The sequence below is a fragment of the Bicyclus anynana genome, chromosome 24 (genome assembly GCF_947172395.1).
Source record: "Bicyclus anynana chromosome 24, ilBicAnyn1.1, whole genome shotgun sequence".
NCBI classification, from domain to species: domain Eukaryota; kingdom Metazoa; phylum Arthropoda; class Insecta; order Lepidoptera; family Nymphalidae; genus Bicyclus; species Bicyclus anynana.
Window position 1 is genome coordinate 529,889 of NC_069106.1, and position 20,131 is coordinate 550,019.

At 36.1% G+C, this 20,131-nt stretch overlaps 1 protein-coding gene across 1 annotated transcript; it reads left to right on the forward strand.

Annotated features, from left to right (window-relative positions):
• Window positions 1–1,154: 1,154 nt before the first annotated feature.
• On the forward strand, window positions 1,155–19,825 carry LOC112049558 (nuclear hormone receptor HR96). Its single transcript, XM_024087498.2, has 9 exons — window positions 1,155–1,870; window positions 2,949–3,240; window positions 7,259–7,393; window positions 7,546–7,654; window positions 10,547–10,660; window positions 11,662–11,787; window positions 12,420–12,503; window positions 13,488–13,700; window positions 14,891–19,825. The coding sequence occupies exons 1-9, from the start codon at window positions 1,420–1,422 to the stop codon at window positions 15,089–15,091; spliced, it is 1,725 nt and encodes a 574-aa protein (XP_023943266.2). The 5' UTR covers window positions 1,155–1,419; the 3' UTR covers window positions 15,092–19,825.
• The last annotated feature ends 306 nt before the right edge of the window (window positions 19,826–20,131 follow it).

A 20,131-nucleotide genomic window follows, 5' to 3' on the forward strand; every position in this document is an offset into this window, starting at 1 on the left:
TTTCATTACAGCGAGCGTTATGGCTAAGGGTATCGTTTAACTACGGAACCCTAGCCGAAAGGAGTATGCAATTCATCAACTTACAACAAAAGGGGAGTTCCTCAGTCGGAAAATTGGCTGTCACTCCGCTAGCGACCAGCTGCGAGCGCTCGCCTGGAATATTGGACGATGGGTCCTTTAGCGATCACAATGCGATAAACTGGATATAGCACTGCTACACTGTTATTAGGGACCCACGTACCTTATTTTTGTCTTCTATACCTACTTATAATAAATCTGGAGAGAGGTCAATTCTGTACATGAAATATATTTCCAAAATAACTATCAGGAGTGATTGTGATCGATACAAATGCCAAAAATGCAATCAGTAAAATTTTTGTCTGTCTGTATGTTCGTTAAAGAAACAAAAACTACTCGATGGATTTTAACGAAATTTGGTACAGTTATTCTTCATACTCATGGGCAGGTTATAGTATACTTTTCATCACGCTACGATCAATAGGAGCAGAGCAGTGAAGGGATATGATGGGAAAACGGGAGAAGTTACTCCATTTTTACAGCGACACTACTGTAAGGGCTCGATCAAAGAGGTCTAAGGGCGGACGAAGTCACGGTCGTCCGCTAGTGTATAAAATAGAACCTTTTTAAGTACAAAATAGAGTCGCGCTTGACTACACTCATGGCTAATAAGTAGGTAGGTAGGTATTTAAAAAACTAAAAATTCGAGAGGTCGAACTCCGTGAAAATGTGCTAAAATAGAAAATGTTACTTTTATTTAAAACTACTACTACTTCTTCCTTAATTTCCTTGTCCTCGAGTTGTCCTTTTATAGTCCTAAAGATTAATAATTCGCTACAATAAAATACAGTGTTTATAGATGCATCATAGATGGCGCTAAAAAACTTTTGCTGGAAAATTAGTGAATCACAGTATAGGTTGATTGTTAATCCAGAATTTTTAAATTATGTTAAACTAAAAAATATTAGGCTAAAATATATTTTTCACTAGTAATATAATATGTTGCTGAAAGGAATCAATCCAGGCCTGTCCTCCAAAGCTTCTTAATAGAAAAAAAATCACGACGTTGACGTTGACAGTGACCCCTTCGGCTTCATCTGACGTTTGTGACAGTGACCAATGGACTTATGTCATGTCAATGTCATTATTATTTTATTTGTTCACATTTTGTAAGCAACATATTTATTTTTATCAAAATATTTTAAAAAATTATTCTGTTATCTTCAGTTTTCGCCAAACTGGTCAACTTTAATCCATGACGTGACCTTATCACTTTCACGTAGCGGACTATGGAATTATTTTCTTATAAAGTTATCATGTTTACGAAACTAGTGAAGTTCCACGAAGTGTTCAATGTTTTGTGTTTATCTCAGTGACTAATGACTGCATTTTATACTGAAAATGGACACCACGAGTGAGGATAACTCTAAAACGGACGATGGTAACGGTCAGAAGAAGGATTTGAATGTAAATTTGCAAAAGATATGCCTCGTCTGCGGGGACAAGGCTCTCGGGTACAACTTTAACGCGATATCCTGCGAGAGCTGTAAAGCGTTCTTCCGACGCAACGCATTAGTCAACAAGCAGTTTAAATGCCCTTTCTCGAACAACTGCACTATTACTGTTTTAACGAGGAGATTCTGTCAGAAATGTAGATTAGAAAAGTGTCTGTCTATCGGTATGGTGAAGGAGTTTATCATGTCGGAAGAGGATAAAGCGGAAAAACGGCGGAAAATAGAAGAGAATCGAGCTAAAAAACGACATTTAAATGATCCTGATGACTCTGTATCTAGTTCTAAGAATTTCAGGAGAGACGATGAGTTAAATTATGTTCCTCCGATACATGACACAGGTTTGAATTACATAATTATTGTTATTTACTTACAAGTTTTGATGACACAATGTGGTATACTTGTAAGTGATAGTTCCTTGTAACAATTGAAAGCCTCAATAACTCAATGGTAAAGGGGCCAGACTTATCACCATAGAGGGTGTGGTTCAGTCCCTGCTGGACTATTGTCATACTCCTGTCACAGGCTTTTCTGAATAATAAATTGGAGAACATGTTTCAAAGATATGGCAAATATTTGGTAGACTTCACCCTGTTTTGCAAAGTTGCCCTTAATCAATGTAACCTATCCAATGCTACCATAACATAATGTAATTAAGTAATTATAATTGTAATTAAGTTATGTACATTATATTTTTTATTTTAATAATAATTCATTACTATTGTATAACAGCAAATTGCTTGTGGGTACTTCATGGCATGTGTAGCTGACCGTCCATTGAAGGCCATGCTAATTTAACTTATTTGTTAATTTTGATTATGTTTTAAATATATGTGTTAATCTTCACAATATAAAAGAAAAAAAGTAAGAATCAGATAACAAAATGCAGCCTCACCACACTGGTCTATGAAGTACAGAGCCTTTATTTTTGCTTGGAATTTTTTTGTTCAGAGTTTGTAAGATTATGCTATACACTCCCGTTGGCCTAGTTACATGCTAGGCCTACAGGAGTATATAACATAATCTTTACATCTTTAATCTAACGCACAACGGCCAATCACATGGCTAAGTGCGGAAACGGCCCAGAAGAAAGAAGAAGAACATAATCTTTCCAAGTAAAGAGAAATAGACAATATGTGGAGCAATCCAATCACTTGTTTCAGCACATTGATTGAAATGATTGCTGCTGCTATTGATTGAAATCAGTCTTAATTCCCTTCATGAGATTTAATGTCATTTATTGCATGTCTACTGGTAACAATATATAAAAAAAAATAATGTAAAAGAAACAAACAGTACCATCCTAAACCTGTCAACTGCATTAGAGCAGTGTTGAGGATATAAGCTCAGTAACCTTTCTCCCATGGGGAGGCAGGCCTGGCCCTAAAGTGGGACTATGATGATGATGATTTTTTGCAGGTTTACAATACAATGTACTAAACAGTACAACATGCAGTCCTCACAGCACGGCTCATTACCCCCCCTCACCCATAAACACTGACTTGGACAACACCATGAGCACAGCCATGTACAGCCAGTATGTCCCCGTGCAGAGCACCAACCAGCCGTACACCATGAAAGTGTACCCCATAGACGAGAAGAGCATCATCAACCGAGCCGTGTACGACCAGAGGGTGGTGGAGTCGGGGTACAGCAATATATGTGACAGCGTGGACAGCATGTACGAGCCACCAAAACAAAATAGCATACGGTGAGTTTACTTTTAAACCTCAATAACATTATGTAGGTTTAAAGATTCACAAAATGTCATCTAAATATCTAAAACTTAAAGGTGACTGACTGACATAGTGGTCTATCAACGCACAGCCCAAACCACTGAACGGATCGGGCTGAAATTTGGCATGCAGGTAGATGTTATGACATAGGCATCCGCTAAGAAAGGATTTTGATCAATTCTACCCCCAAGGGGATAAAATATGGGATGAAGGTTTGTAGGAAACTTTGTCAATTTTGCAGCAATTTGGCTGAAATTTGGAATGAAAATAGATTTTACTCTGGACTAACACATAGGCTACTTTTATCCTGGAAAAACCCATGGTTCCCGCGGGATTTGTGAAAAAACTGAATTCCACGTGGACGACGTCGCGGGCGCCCGCTAGTTGACACATATTTTTGGATGGTGAGGCTACTTTTGTGGCTCTCAAGCCTGTTTGATATATTATACATATATGTAGATTGTAGGCCTGTGTAATAGGCTAGTTGACACTTTTTTTAAATTATCTCATTCTTTTAACATTCTACTGAATAAATTTGTTTTTCATATTTTTTTGGGATGTGATTACATGAAAATGTTGTCAATACGAACCAAAACCGTTGTCGGCCATGAAGGTCTATATTTCAACTGTTTCATGACGTCACTATAACAAACTGAGTGTTTGACAAAAATGTTAGTTAAACATTTGTTTGACGTTTAGTACATCAAGTAACATTTTGACGTCACAAAATGGATGACAGCGTTTTTGACGTTTGGAAAATTTGAAATCCTTAACTTTTATTAATTAATCTATACTTATATTATAAAGCTGAAGAGTTTGTTTGTTTGATTGATTAAATGCGCTAATCTCAGGAACTACTGGTCCGATTTGAAAAATTCTTTTAGTGTTAGATAGCCCATTTATCGAGGAAGGCTATAGGCTATATATTATCCCCGTATTCCTACGGGACCGGAATCCACGCGGGTGAAACCGCGCGGCGTCAGCTAGTATGGATATATTTCGGACCCTTATTCCATGTACTATGCTAAATTAATATTGTTTATATTAAATTGGATACGAGTCAACTACCCTATTGTATCACTTACAATCAGGCATGATAAAGTGATTTCGTAAATAAAATTTTAAGGCCTATCTGAGATAAGAAAAAATGTTAATTTCTATTTAGTAAGACCTTCATAAGTTACATGTTTAATCATTGAGAATCATTATCAGCAAAAATAGTGATGACTAAACGTAACAGGTGCATTGCAAAGATAATTTTGTAGATACTCATATCTCTACGTTCAATCTTACTTGTTTGTTTTGTATCACAGTTAAACCACTAAACCTATTTGAAAAGGTCTTTCACTAATAGAAAGCTACATTATCAGCGAGTAACATGGGCTTGTTTATCCCAGTCTTCCTGCTGACATGGGAACTATGTGACTGAAACAGAGTGGTGATAGTTGTATTACTAATAAAAATACCACAGAATACGAAACCATGTATCTACAATGCTCTAAGCTAATTTAAACTTTAATGTATATGTATCTAAGGTCGTTTTTTTCTTAACAACTATAGATTAACGAAAACGATTTAATATAAGCCTATAGTTTACAGGCACTTATGAATGATCAAGTTTGTCTGCCAGTAGTGTCTCTATTAACAGTTCAAATTGATTATTCCAATATGAACGTAATTTGTAAACTATGCGTATTTGAAATAAAACGATTTTGATTTGTAATTTGCAACAATCTTCATTTACAATTCGTTATTAGTACTTCCTGTGTGTAAGCCGATCCGATTGCCTCCAATCATCTCTGTATTTAATAATTTAAATAGCTTATTACTTAATTTCGTCCTCGTGGACGAAATCCCACACATGAACTACTGAATTCGGGTTTTTTACTTTAATGCATGTCATCTTCAAAATCGTTAATTCTTGGCAGATTGTTTGTGGTCAATCAGTGGTTAGAGCTGTGTTGATAGATCAGTCAGCAGCCTTTATAAACAGATCAATAGGAATGATGACAGTTTTTTAAATTGTATATAAATTAAGAGTACGCTAATAGTAAAGCAATTTTGTAAAAGTAACAAGGTGTCTGCGATAATTACTTTATCGCAGATACAGGGATACAGGGTTTTAAAGGGTCAGATTTGCGGCGCTGCCGCGGATCCCTGAAAAACGCTCCATACAAAATGGCACGAACTAATGACGTCGTAGGCAATGTAATGATCATTAGATTTGTATGTGCGTTAAAACAAAATTACTAATATCTTTGTTATTTCTGCGTTTATGTTTATAGTTCATATATTAAAAAATGTCATATTTAATGTAAGGAAGCTAAAACTGTATAAATTTTCATCTAATTACGATAAAAGATTTTTAATAGATTTTAAAATTTTATAATCTTATTTATTTTGCAAATATCCAGTCAATATTTGCTTTTTATGTATAAATTAGTTAACATTGACCTTATTTACCCGAATGTATCATAAAAATCAATATATTCAAACCTAGTCATCATCCCCATTGTATAGTAACTTCAACTTAATTGACATAATAACATCGTTCGCGTAGGGGAAGACAGATACCACAACCTTCCAGTTGCTGCGATCCTCGCATTCCTTCTTCCTTGCTTCTTCTATTTTCGTCAATCTTTTCACACGAATTCGTAGGCTTAGGGCCTATATTTTAAGAATGCCCTGGATTTGGTTCGCCTTGATGCTCCCCTCCCAGCAATACCATTCACACTCTCTTTATAAATCCATTTTGTTAATCTCCTCTAGTCAGATAACTGCCTCGTAAACCCATGAGGTCATCGGGTATCGGGCTATGAGCTTTTTTTTTCTAATAAGATATTTTTAGTTGAATTATTTGCCCGAGGTTAAAAAGTTGGTGGACCTGACCATGTTTAGCTGTCTCGGTCGTCATCATCAACATATTGTCGTTAAAGAACCATAATCACTCTAATCCGCATTGGAGCCCTGTAGTAGGCAGTTAAAAATGGACTGATAATGATGATGATGAGTCTCCTTGCACTTATCCTGTAGGTGTGCCCAAACCATCTAGGCATACCTTTCTCGATTTAAATAACTTCATTATATTTTAAGTTATTTTACTGATCGTAAATAAACCCAAAAGATAAAAAAGCATTATCTTTTATACCGCAACGTTTTGAATAGACTCGTAATGCAAAGAGTGTGCAAATCTCACTAAAGATGATGATAAGGATCGTGACCTGAGCGGCTTATCATAACGAGTAGACGATTAATGTTGTAGCGAATGTTGCGCGATAGCTTCCTGTTGTGAACGTCACCTTGGATTATTGTAATTGATAATAATATCTGTAAATACGTAACCTTTCTTTTGATTAGCAACACTTGTTTTATTCGACCGTCAGTTACATATTTTGAGCTATACGGCTCACCATAGCTCAACAAGTCGCGAAGTTGAAGTAGCAAATAACATGATGTGCATGAGCCGAACTCTGAATGACCAAGTCTCAAATTCGTATAATTTTACTGGTACCTAATAAACATTCCGATTACCAAGGTCCACACCAGGTGTACACTTGTCATGACATTTACTTCAGTTGCTTCACAGTTGGTATATTCCTTACTGATAAAAATGTTTCTAGGCCATTGGATCAGCTTCCACCTTCACACGGAAATAAAATTAACAAATATTAAAATGATTTTACTATCGTAAATTAAAATCATGTATGATTTTTATATTTATTTTTAAACCACCAACATAGCTCAACATATAGCGAAGCCATGCCATCAGTATCGTGAAGTTTGGAAGTCCCTACGAAAGGCCTATGTCCTGCAGTGAACGTCCATCTGATATGATGATGATTTTTATAAGAGCAAGTGTTCAGATTACTATCAGCTCTTTTCAGCAGAATCGCGCTGTGGTAGTCAGTACAAATGGACATTCCTGACGTTCAAATGTGCTTGTAAACTAAGGCTACTCGAAATAAATGAATTTTGAATTTTTGTTATTTTCAGATCAATATTAACCAATGGCAGTGCAGCAATAGATGACGTAGACGAGAGCCAGAAGCACGTCTGCGAAGAGATGCCGTCCACCAGCACCAACCCGGACGTCAACAAGGCCAGGGACATACTGCAGGACGTTGAGAGGTAACATTAACCAATGGCAGAGCAGCAACAGATGACGTAGACGAGAGCCAAAAATAGATTTTGCGATAGGGTCGGATTGAGGAGGAGGAATTAGCAAGTAATAATGTGCTCTGGTACATGAGGAAGTGCTTTAACACTAGCACTGTTCGCAGGATAGAGCCGAACTCGATGGAGTCCATCCTGTGCGAGGCGATCAAGCTGGAGTTCGAGGCGTACACGTCTGTGGGCAGCTGCAGCGGCTCCTCGCGAGAACTTAACGAGGTCTTTGTTATTGTTGTTTATATATTGAGTAATATATGAGAGCCGTGATATCCCAGTGGATATGACCTCTGCCTCCGATTCCAAAGGGTGTGGGTTCGAATCCAGTCCAACACCTCCAACTTTTCAGTTGTGTGCATTTTAAGAAATTAAATATCACGTGTCTCTAACGGTGAAGGAAAACATCTTGAGGAAACCTGCATACCAGAGAATTTCTTAATTCTCTGCGTGTGTGAAGTCTGCCAATCCGCATTGGGCCAGCGTGGTGGACAATAGGCATAACCCCTCTCATTCTGAGAGGAGACTCGAGCTCAGCAGTGAGCCGTATATGGGTTGATAATGTAATATTGAGTAAAATTTCTTAACTTGGAGAGTTGCGAAAAGTGCGCTAGTTCGTTGACATGAATTTTTTTTCTTTCATTTATTTAAAAAAAATCTTTTTTAAAATTTATAACAATCTTAATAATCACATAACACTAATATTATAAAGCCAAAAGTTTTTGTGTGTGTGTGTGTGTGTATGTATATTTGTTCCTCCTTTACGCTGCGGCTACTGGATCAATTTGGTTAAAATTTGGAATGTAAATAGATTTTACTCTGAATTATCACATAGGCTACTTTTTATCCGAACAAAATCGACGATTCCCGAGATATTTGTGAAAAACTGAATTTCACAAGGACGAAGTCGCGGGCGTCCGCTAATACAAAACACTAAAAAAGTTTATAAAAAAATATTATAAGAGTTACTTGTTGTCGTCTGATAAGTTTAGCTGTATATGTATGTTTATGTGAAGCTGCAACAATATCGATTTTTAAATCCTTATGAATAAAGCCTTTCCAGTATTTCTCTCTAAGACCTTTTCACCCATGTGGTTCCCGTTCCCGTAGGAATATAGGGATAATATATAGCCTATAGCCTTCCTCGATAAATGGGCTATCTAACACTGAAAGAATTTTTCAAATCGGACCAGTAGTTCCTGAGATTAGCGCGTTCAATCATTCAAACAAACAAACAAACTCTTCAGCTTTAATATATTAGTATAGATTTTCTAATAGTAATAGTACTCATGTTAACTAGTTAACTATAAAATTTACAACCGTTACTTTCTAACCACCCAACGAAAATCTATTTTCGTAGCGTTATGAATTTGACTGCTATTTTTGTCTGTCTGTGGGACCATAGCAACTAAACACGTTTTGTCTTTAAAGCTACAATCAATTAAATTAACCTACGTATAAAAATATGATATTAGTATAGTTTTAAGTTGGCTAATATTAAGTTTATTTGTGCTCCCATATTCAGCCGCAACATATTAGCGTATCTAAGTCTAGTATTAGTATCATAATAGAATTCCATATAGCCCAGAATCCTAGGGTGGGCACGGCCCACCATGCCCGACTATATACTGATATGCGCAACATAACCAGTAGGTCGTCGTTATCAACCCATATTCCTCTCACTGCTAAGCTCGAGTCTCCTCTCAGAATGGGAGGGGTTAGGCCAATAGTCCACCACGCTGGCCCAATGCGGATTGGCAGACTTCACACACGCAGAGAATTAAGAAAATTTCTCTGGTATGCAGGTTTCCTCACGATGTTTTTTCTTCACCGTTTGAGACACGTGATATTTAATTTCTTAAAAAGCACACAACTGAAAAGTTGGAGGTACATGCCCCGGACCGGATTCGAACCAACAACCTGGAATCGGAGGCAGAGGTCTTATCCACTGGGCGGTCACGGCTCTTAACCAGTAGGTAAAATGTGCAAAATACACTAATTCAGAAATGACTTTGCAGTTTTAAATTGCAGATTGTATACCTACTTGTTTTATGTCGATGTTCTATGAGTCATTACATACAATCAAACTACGGCTTATGATGTAATGTAATATTCATTACTTAGCATTAGGTATTATTGAATCATCTTTGTCTACATACTAGCCTGCTGCCTGTGTTTACACTTACTGTTTTCTTTTTTTCACTAGAATTAGATTTTATTTTCCCTTTAGAGTTATGTTTAAAAGTTTCCTTAGACCAATGGGGATGTTGACTAGGTTTGAATATATGAAACATTCGAGTAAATAAAGTCAATGTTAACCAATTTATACGTAAAAAGAAAAGATTGTCTGGATGTTTGCAAAATAATTAAAATTATATACAAAATCTATTGAAAATCTTTTATCGTAATTACATAAAAATGCATAGTTTTAGCTTTCTTACGTTAACGTGACGTTTTCCAATATATAAACTAATGACTATAAACATAAACGCACAAATAACAAACATTAACAATCTAAACATCATTAAGATTAACGACGTCATTAATTCGTACCAATTTGTATTGCGGGTTTTTCAGGGATCCGTGGCAGTGCCGCAAATATGACCCTTTAAATTCCTGTAGTTCTGAAAGTATTGATCTCAGAAATACCCTGTTACTTTTACAAAATTGCTTTACTATTAGCATACTCCTAATTTATATACAACTAGCTGACGCCGCGGGGTTTCACCCGCGTGGTTCCCGTTCCTGTAGAAATATGGGGATAATATATAGCCTATAGCCTTCCACAATAAATGGGCTGAAATAACCACTGAAAGATTTTTTCAAATCGGATCAGTACTTCCTGAGATTAGCGCGTTCAATCAAACAAACAAACAAACGAACTCTTTCAGCTTTATAATATTAGTATAGATTTAAAAAACTGTCATCATCCCTATTCACGTCTCTGTTTGACATCGACGTATCCTATATACTCCCAGTCTTTTATTCTAGTCTCAAATGCACAAAACCGACCAGGTTAAGAACCTATGGTAGAGAACTATAGATAGATTAACGTAGGCACTCATCAGCGAGACTATGCCATAATCCCGGTGCTGATGATGAAGGGTTCTGCATCAGGTGGAGCGCGCGAAGCTCAACGAGCTGATCGTCGCCAACAAGGCGCTGCACGCACCCATCGACGATGACCTGTCGCAGCTCATCGGGGAGGTGGCTTCTACCGGCGTCCTGAAGGTTAGTTATATTCGTAGCTTTATCAGTGGTGTGCACAAAGCTTTTTATTAGGGTAGGCACTATCATTGTCATCATTATCAGCCGAAGGACGTCCACTGCTGTACATTGGTCTCTTGTAGGTATCGCCATAGAGGTTTGATATATTGGTATACTTGAATGAGGCGATGTTGTTGATTAGTATATTTATTATTTCACTGAATTATAAATAGTAGAGTTATATAAAATAAAAGGTCTATCAAATAGATGAAGCGGTGTGGAATGATGAAGTGGTAAAGATGTAATGTATGGGCGAAACAATATATCCACGCATGCGCGGTCAAGGGAATTCTAAATATGAAATGAATCTGGAATGTGAATGTAGATGGCCTAACTTAAAGTGGGCGAACGAAAGAGTTCGTTCGCCACATAGGGACTTCCACCATATTAACAGGGTTATTATGTATCTCGGTGTATTACCTGGTGGGGGTCGACCAAGACTGCGTTTCCCCAACGTCCATCGACTCTTCGAACTACCACTTCAGCTTCGCGACACGTTGAGGTATGTCGGTACCCCATCGGTACACTATACTTTCAAATTACACAAAATGGAAAATTTTCCGATAAATAAAACCTGTTTGCATTTCCCTCCCTAACTGTATTATGAGAAACGAGTAACAAGCGTGCTTTTTAACTAGTGTACATCGATCTCCTATTAAAAAGTGGATGCACAATCAGCGGCCAAAAACGTTCCCAATCAATGCGTGCCAAACAACTTCTTGGCACTCAATTCAAGTAGTCGCATTTGCAGATTCAACCTTAAACTCAATTCTTAAGGTTGAATTTGCTCTGAATTTGGGATTTTATTGAATATTGGACTTTATTTAGGTATAATTTTCTTTACCAATAATTCTAAAACGGTCAAAGCAAAATGGGCCACTTTTTAAGTGAAATTTTCTATATGATTGTGCGTCCTTTTATTTTAAAAGCTCAATGAGTGTAACGAAAATATGTCTTTTTTACAGGACGGCAACGGCAAGCACGACCCGATGCTGATAACGATAGTGAATCTGACCGCGGTCGCCATCAGACGCCTCATCAAGATCGCTAAGAAGATCAACGCCTTCAAGAACATGTGTGAAGAAGACCAGGTAGTGAACAACCTCTCTTTTTTAATACTACCTACTAATAATATAAACGTGAATGTTTTTATGGATTTTTGTTACTTTGTACCGCAATTACTTAATCGATATGACTGAAATTACCTTACCTTACCTTGTATTAGCTACTTTGCATCTCGGAAAAATTCATGGTTCCCGCGGGATATGTGAAATGTGTATGAAAAGTGAAGATTTTTTTATATAAACAAGCTCTTGGCTAAATTAAGATACCTATTCACGCTTAACTTAAATCTTCAAGTACAATATGGGTACATCTACAATATGGGTATCTATTCTATCCATTTGTAGATGATAGGGAAAGCATAAAGTGACAAGGATCTCATATCTTTGCAGTGCATATTATGAATGACGAACCGAAGAGTTTCATAAATTCTTGAATTACATTATCTATACATCTATACTAATATTATAAAACGGTTAAGTTTGTGGTGTTATAGGGGTAATCTCTGCATCTACTGAACCGATTTTGAAAATTCATGTAGGTACCACTAAAACGCCACGTTATTTGTTAATATGGCTTGAAAAATATATAACAGACAGACTCACTATATTGACTTCGCCTTTATAATATTAGTATAGAATACGTTAATTTCCTTCTTCAGATAGCTCTGTTGAAGGGAGGCTGCATAGAGATGATGGTGCTTCGCAGTACGATGACTTACGACGGACAACGGAACCAGTGGAAGGTAAGGGATGATTTTTGTTATTATTGACTTACCAAGTGGAAGGTAAGGGATGATTTTTGTTATTATTGACTTTCCAAGTGGAAGGTAAGGGATGATTTTTTGTCATTATTGACTTATCAAAATGATGGCCCATCTGATGGTCAGTGGAATACCATCCCCAAAGATCGTACTAATATTATAAACGCGAAAGTTTGTATGGATGTTTGTATGTTTGTTACTCTTTAACGTCGCTACTACTGATTGGAATGGAAATAGGTTTTACTCTGGATTAACACTTAATGTTTTTATCCCGAAAAAATCCATGGTTTCCCGAGATTTGCGAAAACTGATGATTTTGATGATATGAATGTTTGTTAATCTTTCACGGCTTAGCTGAAATTAGGTATTGAAATATATTATAGATATTTCTCCACTTTACCTAGGTAGGTATTTAAGTAAATGCGTCTCGACTTTGATGGTGTTACCATTTGATTGAAAATTTCATCCATTTCCAAATTAGGATCACCATTCTCACTAGATAAAGAAAACAATAACAATTAATGTTGAAAAATATGTAAGTTACGGTCACAAATTTACAATGAATTTCTTAAAAAAATTAATTGTGTATTATTCACGCCAATTGTTTTTTAAATTCTCGCTTTTTAATTTAATTTTTCTTTCACATGAGAAAAAGGCAAAAGTATTACACCGTACAGGTGTCCCATTTCTTCAAATCTAGCTCTATTTGCAACTCAATAAAAATTAAATAAAAAACTTAACGCATTCCACAGACAAGAACGCTGCATTTCATTCCAATTTAAAGTTTTTTTAATTATTTTAGAAAAAAAATCATATTATTACCTATAATGATTCTATTTTCGAATAAAACCTCCTCCGTTTTATAGTAGGCTAGTACTTGGCTAGTACTCGTAACAGACAAGAATTTAAAAAAAAAATCTTTCTTTCTTTCATCTTGATCTACTACAGCAGTTGTATCACCCGCAGCTGCCGCACTGCCACGAGCAGTACGGCACCATCCAGACGGACGTGCTGAAACTCGCGAAGGGCAACATCTACCGCTCGCACGAGCAGTTCATCCGCTCGTTCGACCCGCGCTGGCGCACCGACGAGAACGTCATCCTCATCATGTCCGCCATCTTGCTGTTCACGCCCGACCGCGCCAAGGTGGTGCACCGCGACGTCATCAAGCTAGAGCAGGTAATGTCTACCACAGCAGTAGCCGGATCTGGACTCCCAATATGGAATATGAAGAACCAACAGACGTTTAGTCAGTAGTGAAGTACGACAACATTAAATGGTAGTTCTATCAGTAATCGAAGCAGAACGACAACATCCATTAGTAATTTTATCACAAGTACCACACCATCTAACAGCAGTTCTATCAGTAGTCACAGAACGACAACATCCAACAGTAGTTCTATCAGTAATCGAAGCAGAACGAAAACATCCATTAGTAATTTCATCAGTAGTACCACACCATCTAACAGCAGTTCTATCAGTAGTCACAGAACGACAACATCCAACAGTAGTTCTACCAGTAATCAAAGCAGGACGACAACATCTATTAGTAATTTTATCAGTAGTACCACACCATCCAACAGAGATTCTATCAGTAATCACAGTACGGCTTCATCCAACAGTAGTTATATCAGTAGTTATATACAATATCACCTAACAAAAGTTGTATGGTAACCATCCAAGCAGCATTCTGACAGTAATCAAAGCAGTGCGACAATTCAATGCAGCCTGCAGTCTTAGCACCGAGTATATTTAGTTCAAAACATTAAACTCTAAATTAATAACGGAGTCCAGCTGTACGCGTACTTATAGATATTAACAAAGCATTTGATATAGATAATCATAACTTAAATTAAATATTAAACCATTGATGCTAGTTAATACTTAAAAATATTGAAATCATACTTCTCAAATCTTATTGAAGTGACAATTATTGTATAATGGCTAGTGGCAAGTGGTGGTGTACTTGTGGCCTGTCACAAGGTTCATATTTAGCCCCTATACTTTTCTAAAACGCTACTTATAATACTGTTGACAGGCTTAGGGTGATAATATTGGACTTCGCAAAATAGACTGATAATAATCATAGTGGATTATTAAAATTGGCTACTGATTTGATTTGTGGCAATGGGCGGGACACGTAGTTGGAAGTGCCGATGGTATTTGGGGTCCTTAATTGCTGGAATAGCGACATCAAGAAAGTTGCAGAATACCTGGATGCTGATCGCTAGAAACCGCGTTCTTTGTCCTTACAAGAGGCTTATGTCCAGCTGTGGACGTCCATCGGCTGATAACGATGATGATGATGATGACGATGATGTTTGATGTAATCATGATGAGATATGTGAATTCTGTCTGTTTGTCTGCAGAACTCATACTACTATCTCCTACGGCGCTACCTGGAGAGCGTGTACCCTGGCTGCGAAGCCAAGTCCACCTTCCTCAAGCTGATCCAGAAGATCCTGGAGCTCAGGAAGTTCGCCGAGGAGGTGACGGGGGTCTACCTCGACGTACACCCCATAGAGCCCCTGCTCATGGAGATATTCGACCTGAAGCACCATGCCGCATGACGATACGTTGTAGCGGTTGTTACAAGCCACCAGGCGGTAAGCGAGCCACCTGCCAATCTGTATGAGACTCAATTTTTTTTTTTTACTTAGTTAAGTTATAAATCTGTAGATTTATTGTTATTTGTGACATAAACTGGTGGACAATAACATGGCATTAACAACTGTTTACTTTTCCTTCACAACAAGCATTCACTACAGAAATGGTAATAATTGATAAAATGCTTATTTTTAATTGAGCAATCTTATTTCGCGAGAAAAATTTAAATGTGACCGAAAATCAAAACTATATAACAAAGTTTATACTAAATTTTAGATTGTAATAAATATCAAAAACAGGTAATGTCATAGGGTAATTTTATGGTCCACTAGTTTATGTAATATTTATGTAATTTTACCTAGCGCGAACAAACATTCAAACTGCTTGTGTAGTGTATATGAATGACTACAAGAACACAAATATAACTTCTTTCATATACACTATACCAGTACAATGTGTGCGTGTGCGCCATATTGAAATATATTTATTTTTAAAAATTGAAAATTATTTAAAGTGCCAAACTTAGTAAATCTTTTCGAGCTACACGAAAAGAGAAATATGAACCTAGTGTTTATAAGAATAGCGTTTAAAATGCCTTGAGTGATAAGAAATTACAAAGAAATTAGTACACGGATGAAATCTTGTGAAATTTTTCGGTGTCCTTGTTCATAAGCTGGTTGAATCGGCGCATTGCAATTGCAATGCAATAGAAACAATACCATATCACTTATCTAACCGTCTGTGAATATATTTTTTTTGTAAATCTATTACATTAGAGGCACAATTATCCGCCCACTTTAATATGACACGAGTATATAAAGTGGGCGGATAATTGTGTCTCTGAGTATATTTTATTATTAAGAAATACAGCTCAAGAGATATAGTATTTATAACTATTGTTGTAAGAAAATGGAAATTTTATAGAAATATATAATTTAGGACATTGAAATACATGAAAATTTTAAAAATAAGTCATAAGGTAATGATTGCCGTTGTGAAAGTTAAAAATAGTGATATAGGTCTAACTTCTATTATTTGTTATTTAAATATGTTATATAATAAATTGCATTTGCATTTTTTTCGGGTTTTGTTGTAATTTAATGTAATAAAAGTCTAGGAGACAGGGAATATTTTTATAATAATTGATCACTATTAAGCTCATTTGTAGGAGTAAAGTCTATTCGTTATGATACGTTCGTCCTTTGCGAAGTACATTTTTTTGGCTGTTCTATATTAACCAAAAATATTTACATCATTCCAAATGAATGTGTGCTCATGGATACATCAAAACTAGTGGGGATTAGGTATCCCCACTAGTTATATGTTCGTTTATGACACCTGTCAATGTTATATTTGTTAATTAATTAAATGTTAATATTTTTTGCCCGAAATTAATACGTTTATTGTGTTATTAAGGTTAATAAAAGAGATATTTAAATATATACAGGTGTTAAAAACGCACTCTCCGAGCGGCTGGACTTTAGCTGTGCTTAGGGTTAATTTCTATGAGCCGTCATGCATCCAACTTTTCAGTTGTGTGCATTTTAAGAAATTAAATATCACGTGTCTCAAACGGTGAAAGAAAACATTATGAGGAAACCTGCATACCAGGGAATTTTCTTAATTCTCTGCGTGTGTGTAGTCTGCCAATCCGCATTGTGCCAGCGTGGTGGACTATTGGCCTTACCCTTCCCATTCTGAGAGGAGACTCGAGGTCAGCAGTGAGCCGAATATGGGTTGATAATGATTAGGGGTTGCTTATAAGAAGTTTTTTTATTGTATGCTGATGATGATGATTTTGAAAATTTTGGAGATACAAGGTGAAGCTAGTGATGGAAAATTAAGTTGATAGTGATTAATTGTAAAAATGTTTCCCAGGTCCTGGACTATAACTTCTAAATACTCTTTAGTGAGTTAAGTTTTCTAAATTCGCCTAAATTGAATGCCAAAAACTCATTCATGTTATATTTAGTTTTAGTTAAGGATCTTGTCATAATTTGTTGGGGAGTCACAGAGGTAAGTTTTGATTGTTGAAACTACTGGAGCGATTTGAATTTTTTTTTCTCGATAGGTATTCCCACGGGAACTATGTCGGTGACATCGTATTCTGCTAGTGATTTATAAAATGCCTTCGAAAAATACTGTTTTCTTATTGACAGCATTAAATTTTTACCGAAGAATTCACAAGAAAAATTATAGGAGACCGACCGTTTCCCATTCTCCCTGCATGTTACAAAAAAAAATATATTTAATATGCTCTTATCAAACTCTTTCATTTGATGAACACGATGCAGTTTGCAAAAAATATTTTTCAACTCTTTATCTGCGTTTGGGTCACAAGAATTGATATGTGTAGCTTTCAAATTAATAATAGGTCGAATAGATTCCGAGAAAACACACATCTAAATATACGCGAGTGAAATTACAAGGTTTCCGTTTTTGTACTACGTACGTTCGAAACCCTAAAAATTACGGTAAATCCTTTATTTTTGCAAATCAAAATTACAAAAAAATAATTAATTCCCAGTTTTTAATATATTTTGAAATGTTTCTTTTGTTGTTTTATAAAGTAGGTACTTGCCTATATCTTGATTATGCAACTGCCAATCAAACTGAAATTAAACCAGTCTAAAAGTGATATTATTGTTCAACAAATGATACTAATTTTTTTAGGTTTATAAATCTGGGACAGCAATGTATGAAAAATGGTCGATCTTCTGTCTATCACGAATGTACCTCCGTGGTACCCCAACATATACGAGTAAGTTATAAACAAACTAAATCGACAGGACAAGTTTAAGCCGTCCTATAATTCCATTAAAAAGCATTTTTGTAAATGATCATAGCTACTACTTTTAGAAGTCTTGTTGATTTATTTAATCTATACCCAGAGGCACAATTATCCACCCACTTTTAAATAACGCGAGTATAATTAAATGGGCGGATAATTCTGCCTCTGAGTATAAAACTTACTTAAGTAATTTTCGAAAATGCCTTATTATACTGTCGTAATTTATTTTTAGACTATACTCTCTAATTCTATAGGAATATTTAAAAAAAAATATTTTTCACAAATCTTATTGACATTGATGGAATATTGGCTTATTTTATTGTAGACATTAATCACTATTTATTGAATAAATCATAAAGGGTAGGAAACTTTGGAGTTCTCGGACGTGTTATTTTAACGCAACCAACAAATTTTATAATGTTACTTTCCCTTAACTATTTCATCTCATATTTCAACAGTTTTTAAGGTCCTAGCACACATATCAAAACTGAAATGGACTGTATCAACTCGCGCCATCCAGTATTCTTTGTATGCACATTAATCGGAATCGCTTCGCCTTGGGACAAACTTAAGGCTTTTTGTGCCTTGCCTCTTCTTTATCGCCTCGCTATTAACCTATGGTCGACGGCGAGGCTATACTGTTACAATCTCTTTTCGAATTGATATGTGCTATGACCTTCATTGAGCGTTCGTGCCTGGCGTAATGTTATCAATCGACTAAGCAAGCTCACTGTCAGGGCTTGGAACTTGTAGATCTTTGACATTTTATAAACGCTGTCAGTTTGTCATCTCATGCTCTAACCATAGATAAGTACGGTAGGCAAACATGGTGTTTGGCATTGAGAAATAACAGGTAACAAAGGTCCAGACTCCAGACCCTCAATTTGATGGGAAAGTTTGATCTTTAATATTTTTAAAGGGTTGTTAAGAAGCAAAGTTGGGGGACAAAAGGGGAAAATATAAAATAATTACGCTTTATATTTGGTCTGGTTCTTGAAACCTGCTACTTTCAAAAGCCACCACGGCTAAAACTAGTTAAAAGACACCACGGTTAAAACAAGTTAAAAGCCACCACGGGTTAAACTAGTTAAAAACCACCACGGCTAAAACTAGTTAAAAGCCACCACGGTTAAAACAAGTTAAAAGCCACCACGGTTCAAACTAGTTAAAAGCCACCACGATTAAAGCTAGTTAAAAGCCACCACGGTTTAAACTAGTTAAAAGCCACCACGGTTTAAACTAGTTTAAAGCCACCACGGTTTAAACTAGTTTAAAGCCACCACGGTTTAAACTAGTTTAAAGCCACCACGGTTTAAACTACTTAAAAGCCACCACGGTTTAAACTAGTTAAAAGCCACCACGGTTCAAACTAGTTAAAAGCCACCACGGTTTAAACTAGTTAAAAGCCACCACGATTAAAGCTAGTTAAAAGCCACCACGGTTTAAACTAGCTAAAAGCCACCACGATTAAAACTAGTTAAAAGCCACCACGGTTTAAACTAGCTAAAAGCCACCACGATTAAAACTAGTTAAAAGCCACCACGATTAAAACTAGTTAAAAGCCACCACGGTTTAAACTAGTTAAAAGCCGCCACGGTTCAAACTAGTTAAAAGTTACCGTACCTACGTATGGTAACCATGGGCTGACAAACTTTCAGCTTTTATAAAAGAAGCGAAGGTCTGGCCACTGTATGCTCTCGTTAAATTTCTGCGATGCCGCTGCGGCTATGGTGTCTGTCTGTTCATAGCTTTACACTTCTAAAACTGTACATAGTATAAGGTTAAATATTGTTGTATTAAATTAAAGTGAACTATTTTTATAGTGAATGAAATCTGTTATTATATTTTAAAATAGGTGCAATAAATTTATTTTGAAATCTTTAAATAAATAGACTGTTATATATTATTTATCTTTCATTTACTTGATCCATACGTTATATTATAATTGCTAATTCTGTGCTAAACTACTTATCCGATTTTAAAAATTCGGTAATAACTCGCTGATAATGTAGTTTACCAATGGTTTCACCATTGGTAAACTACATTATCAGCGAGTAATATACGCTGTTTCGTGCGTGTTCTCACGGGGACAGAAACTACGCGGGTGAAACCGACTATCAAACAAAACAACAAGATATTTCAAACATTTATTATAATAACAACCCGTGCAATAACTAACAACAAACAAAACACTGAAAATAAAGAGTATCAT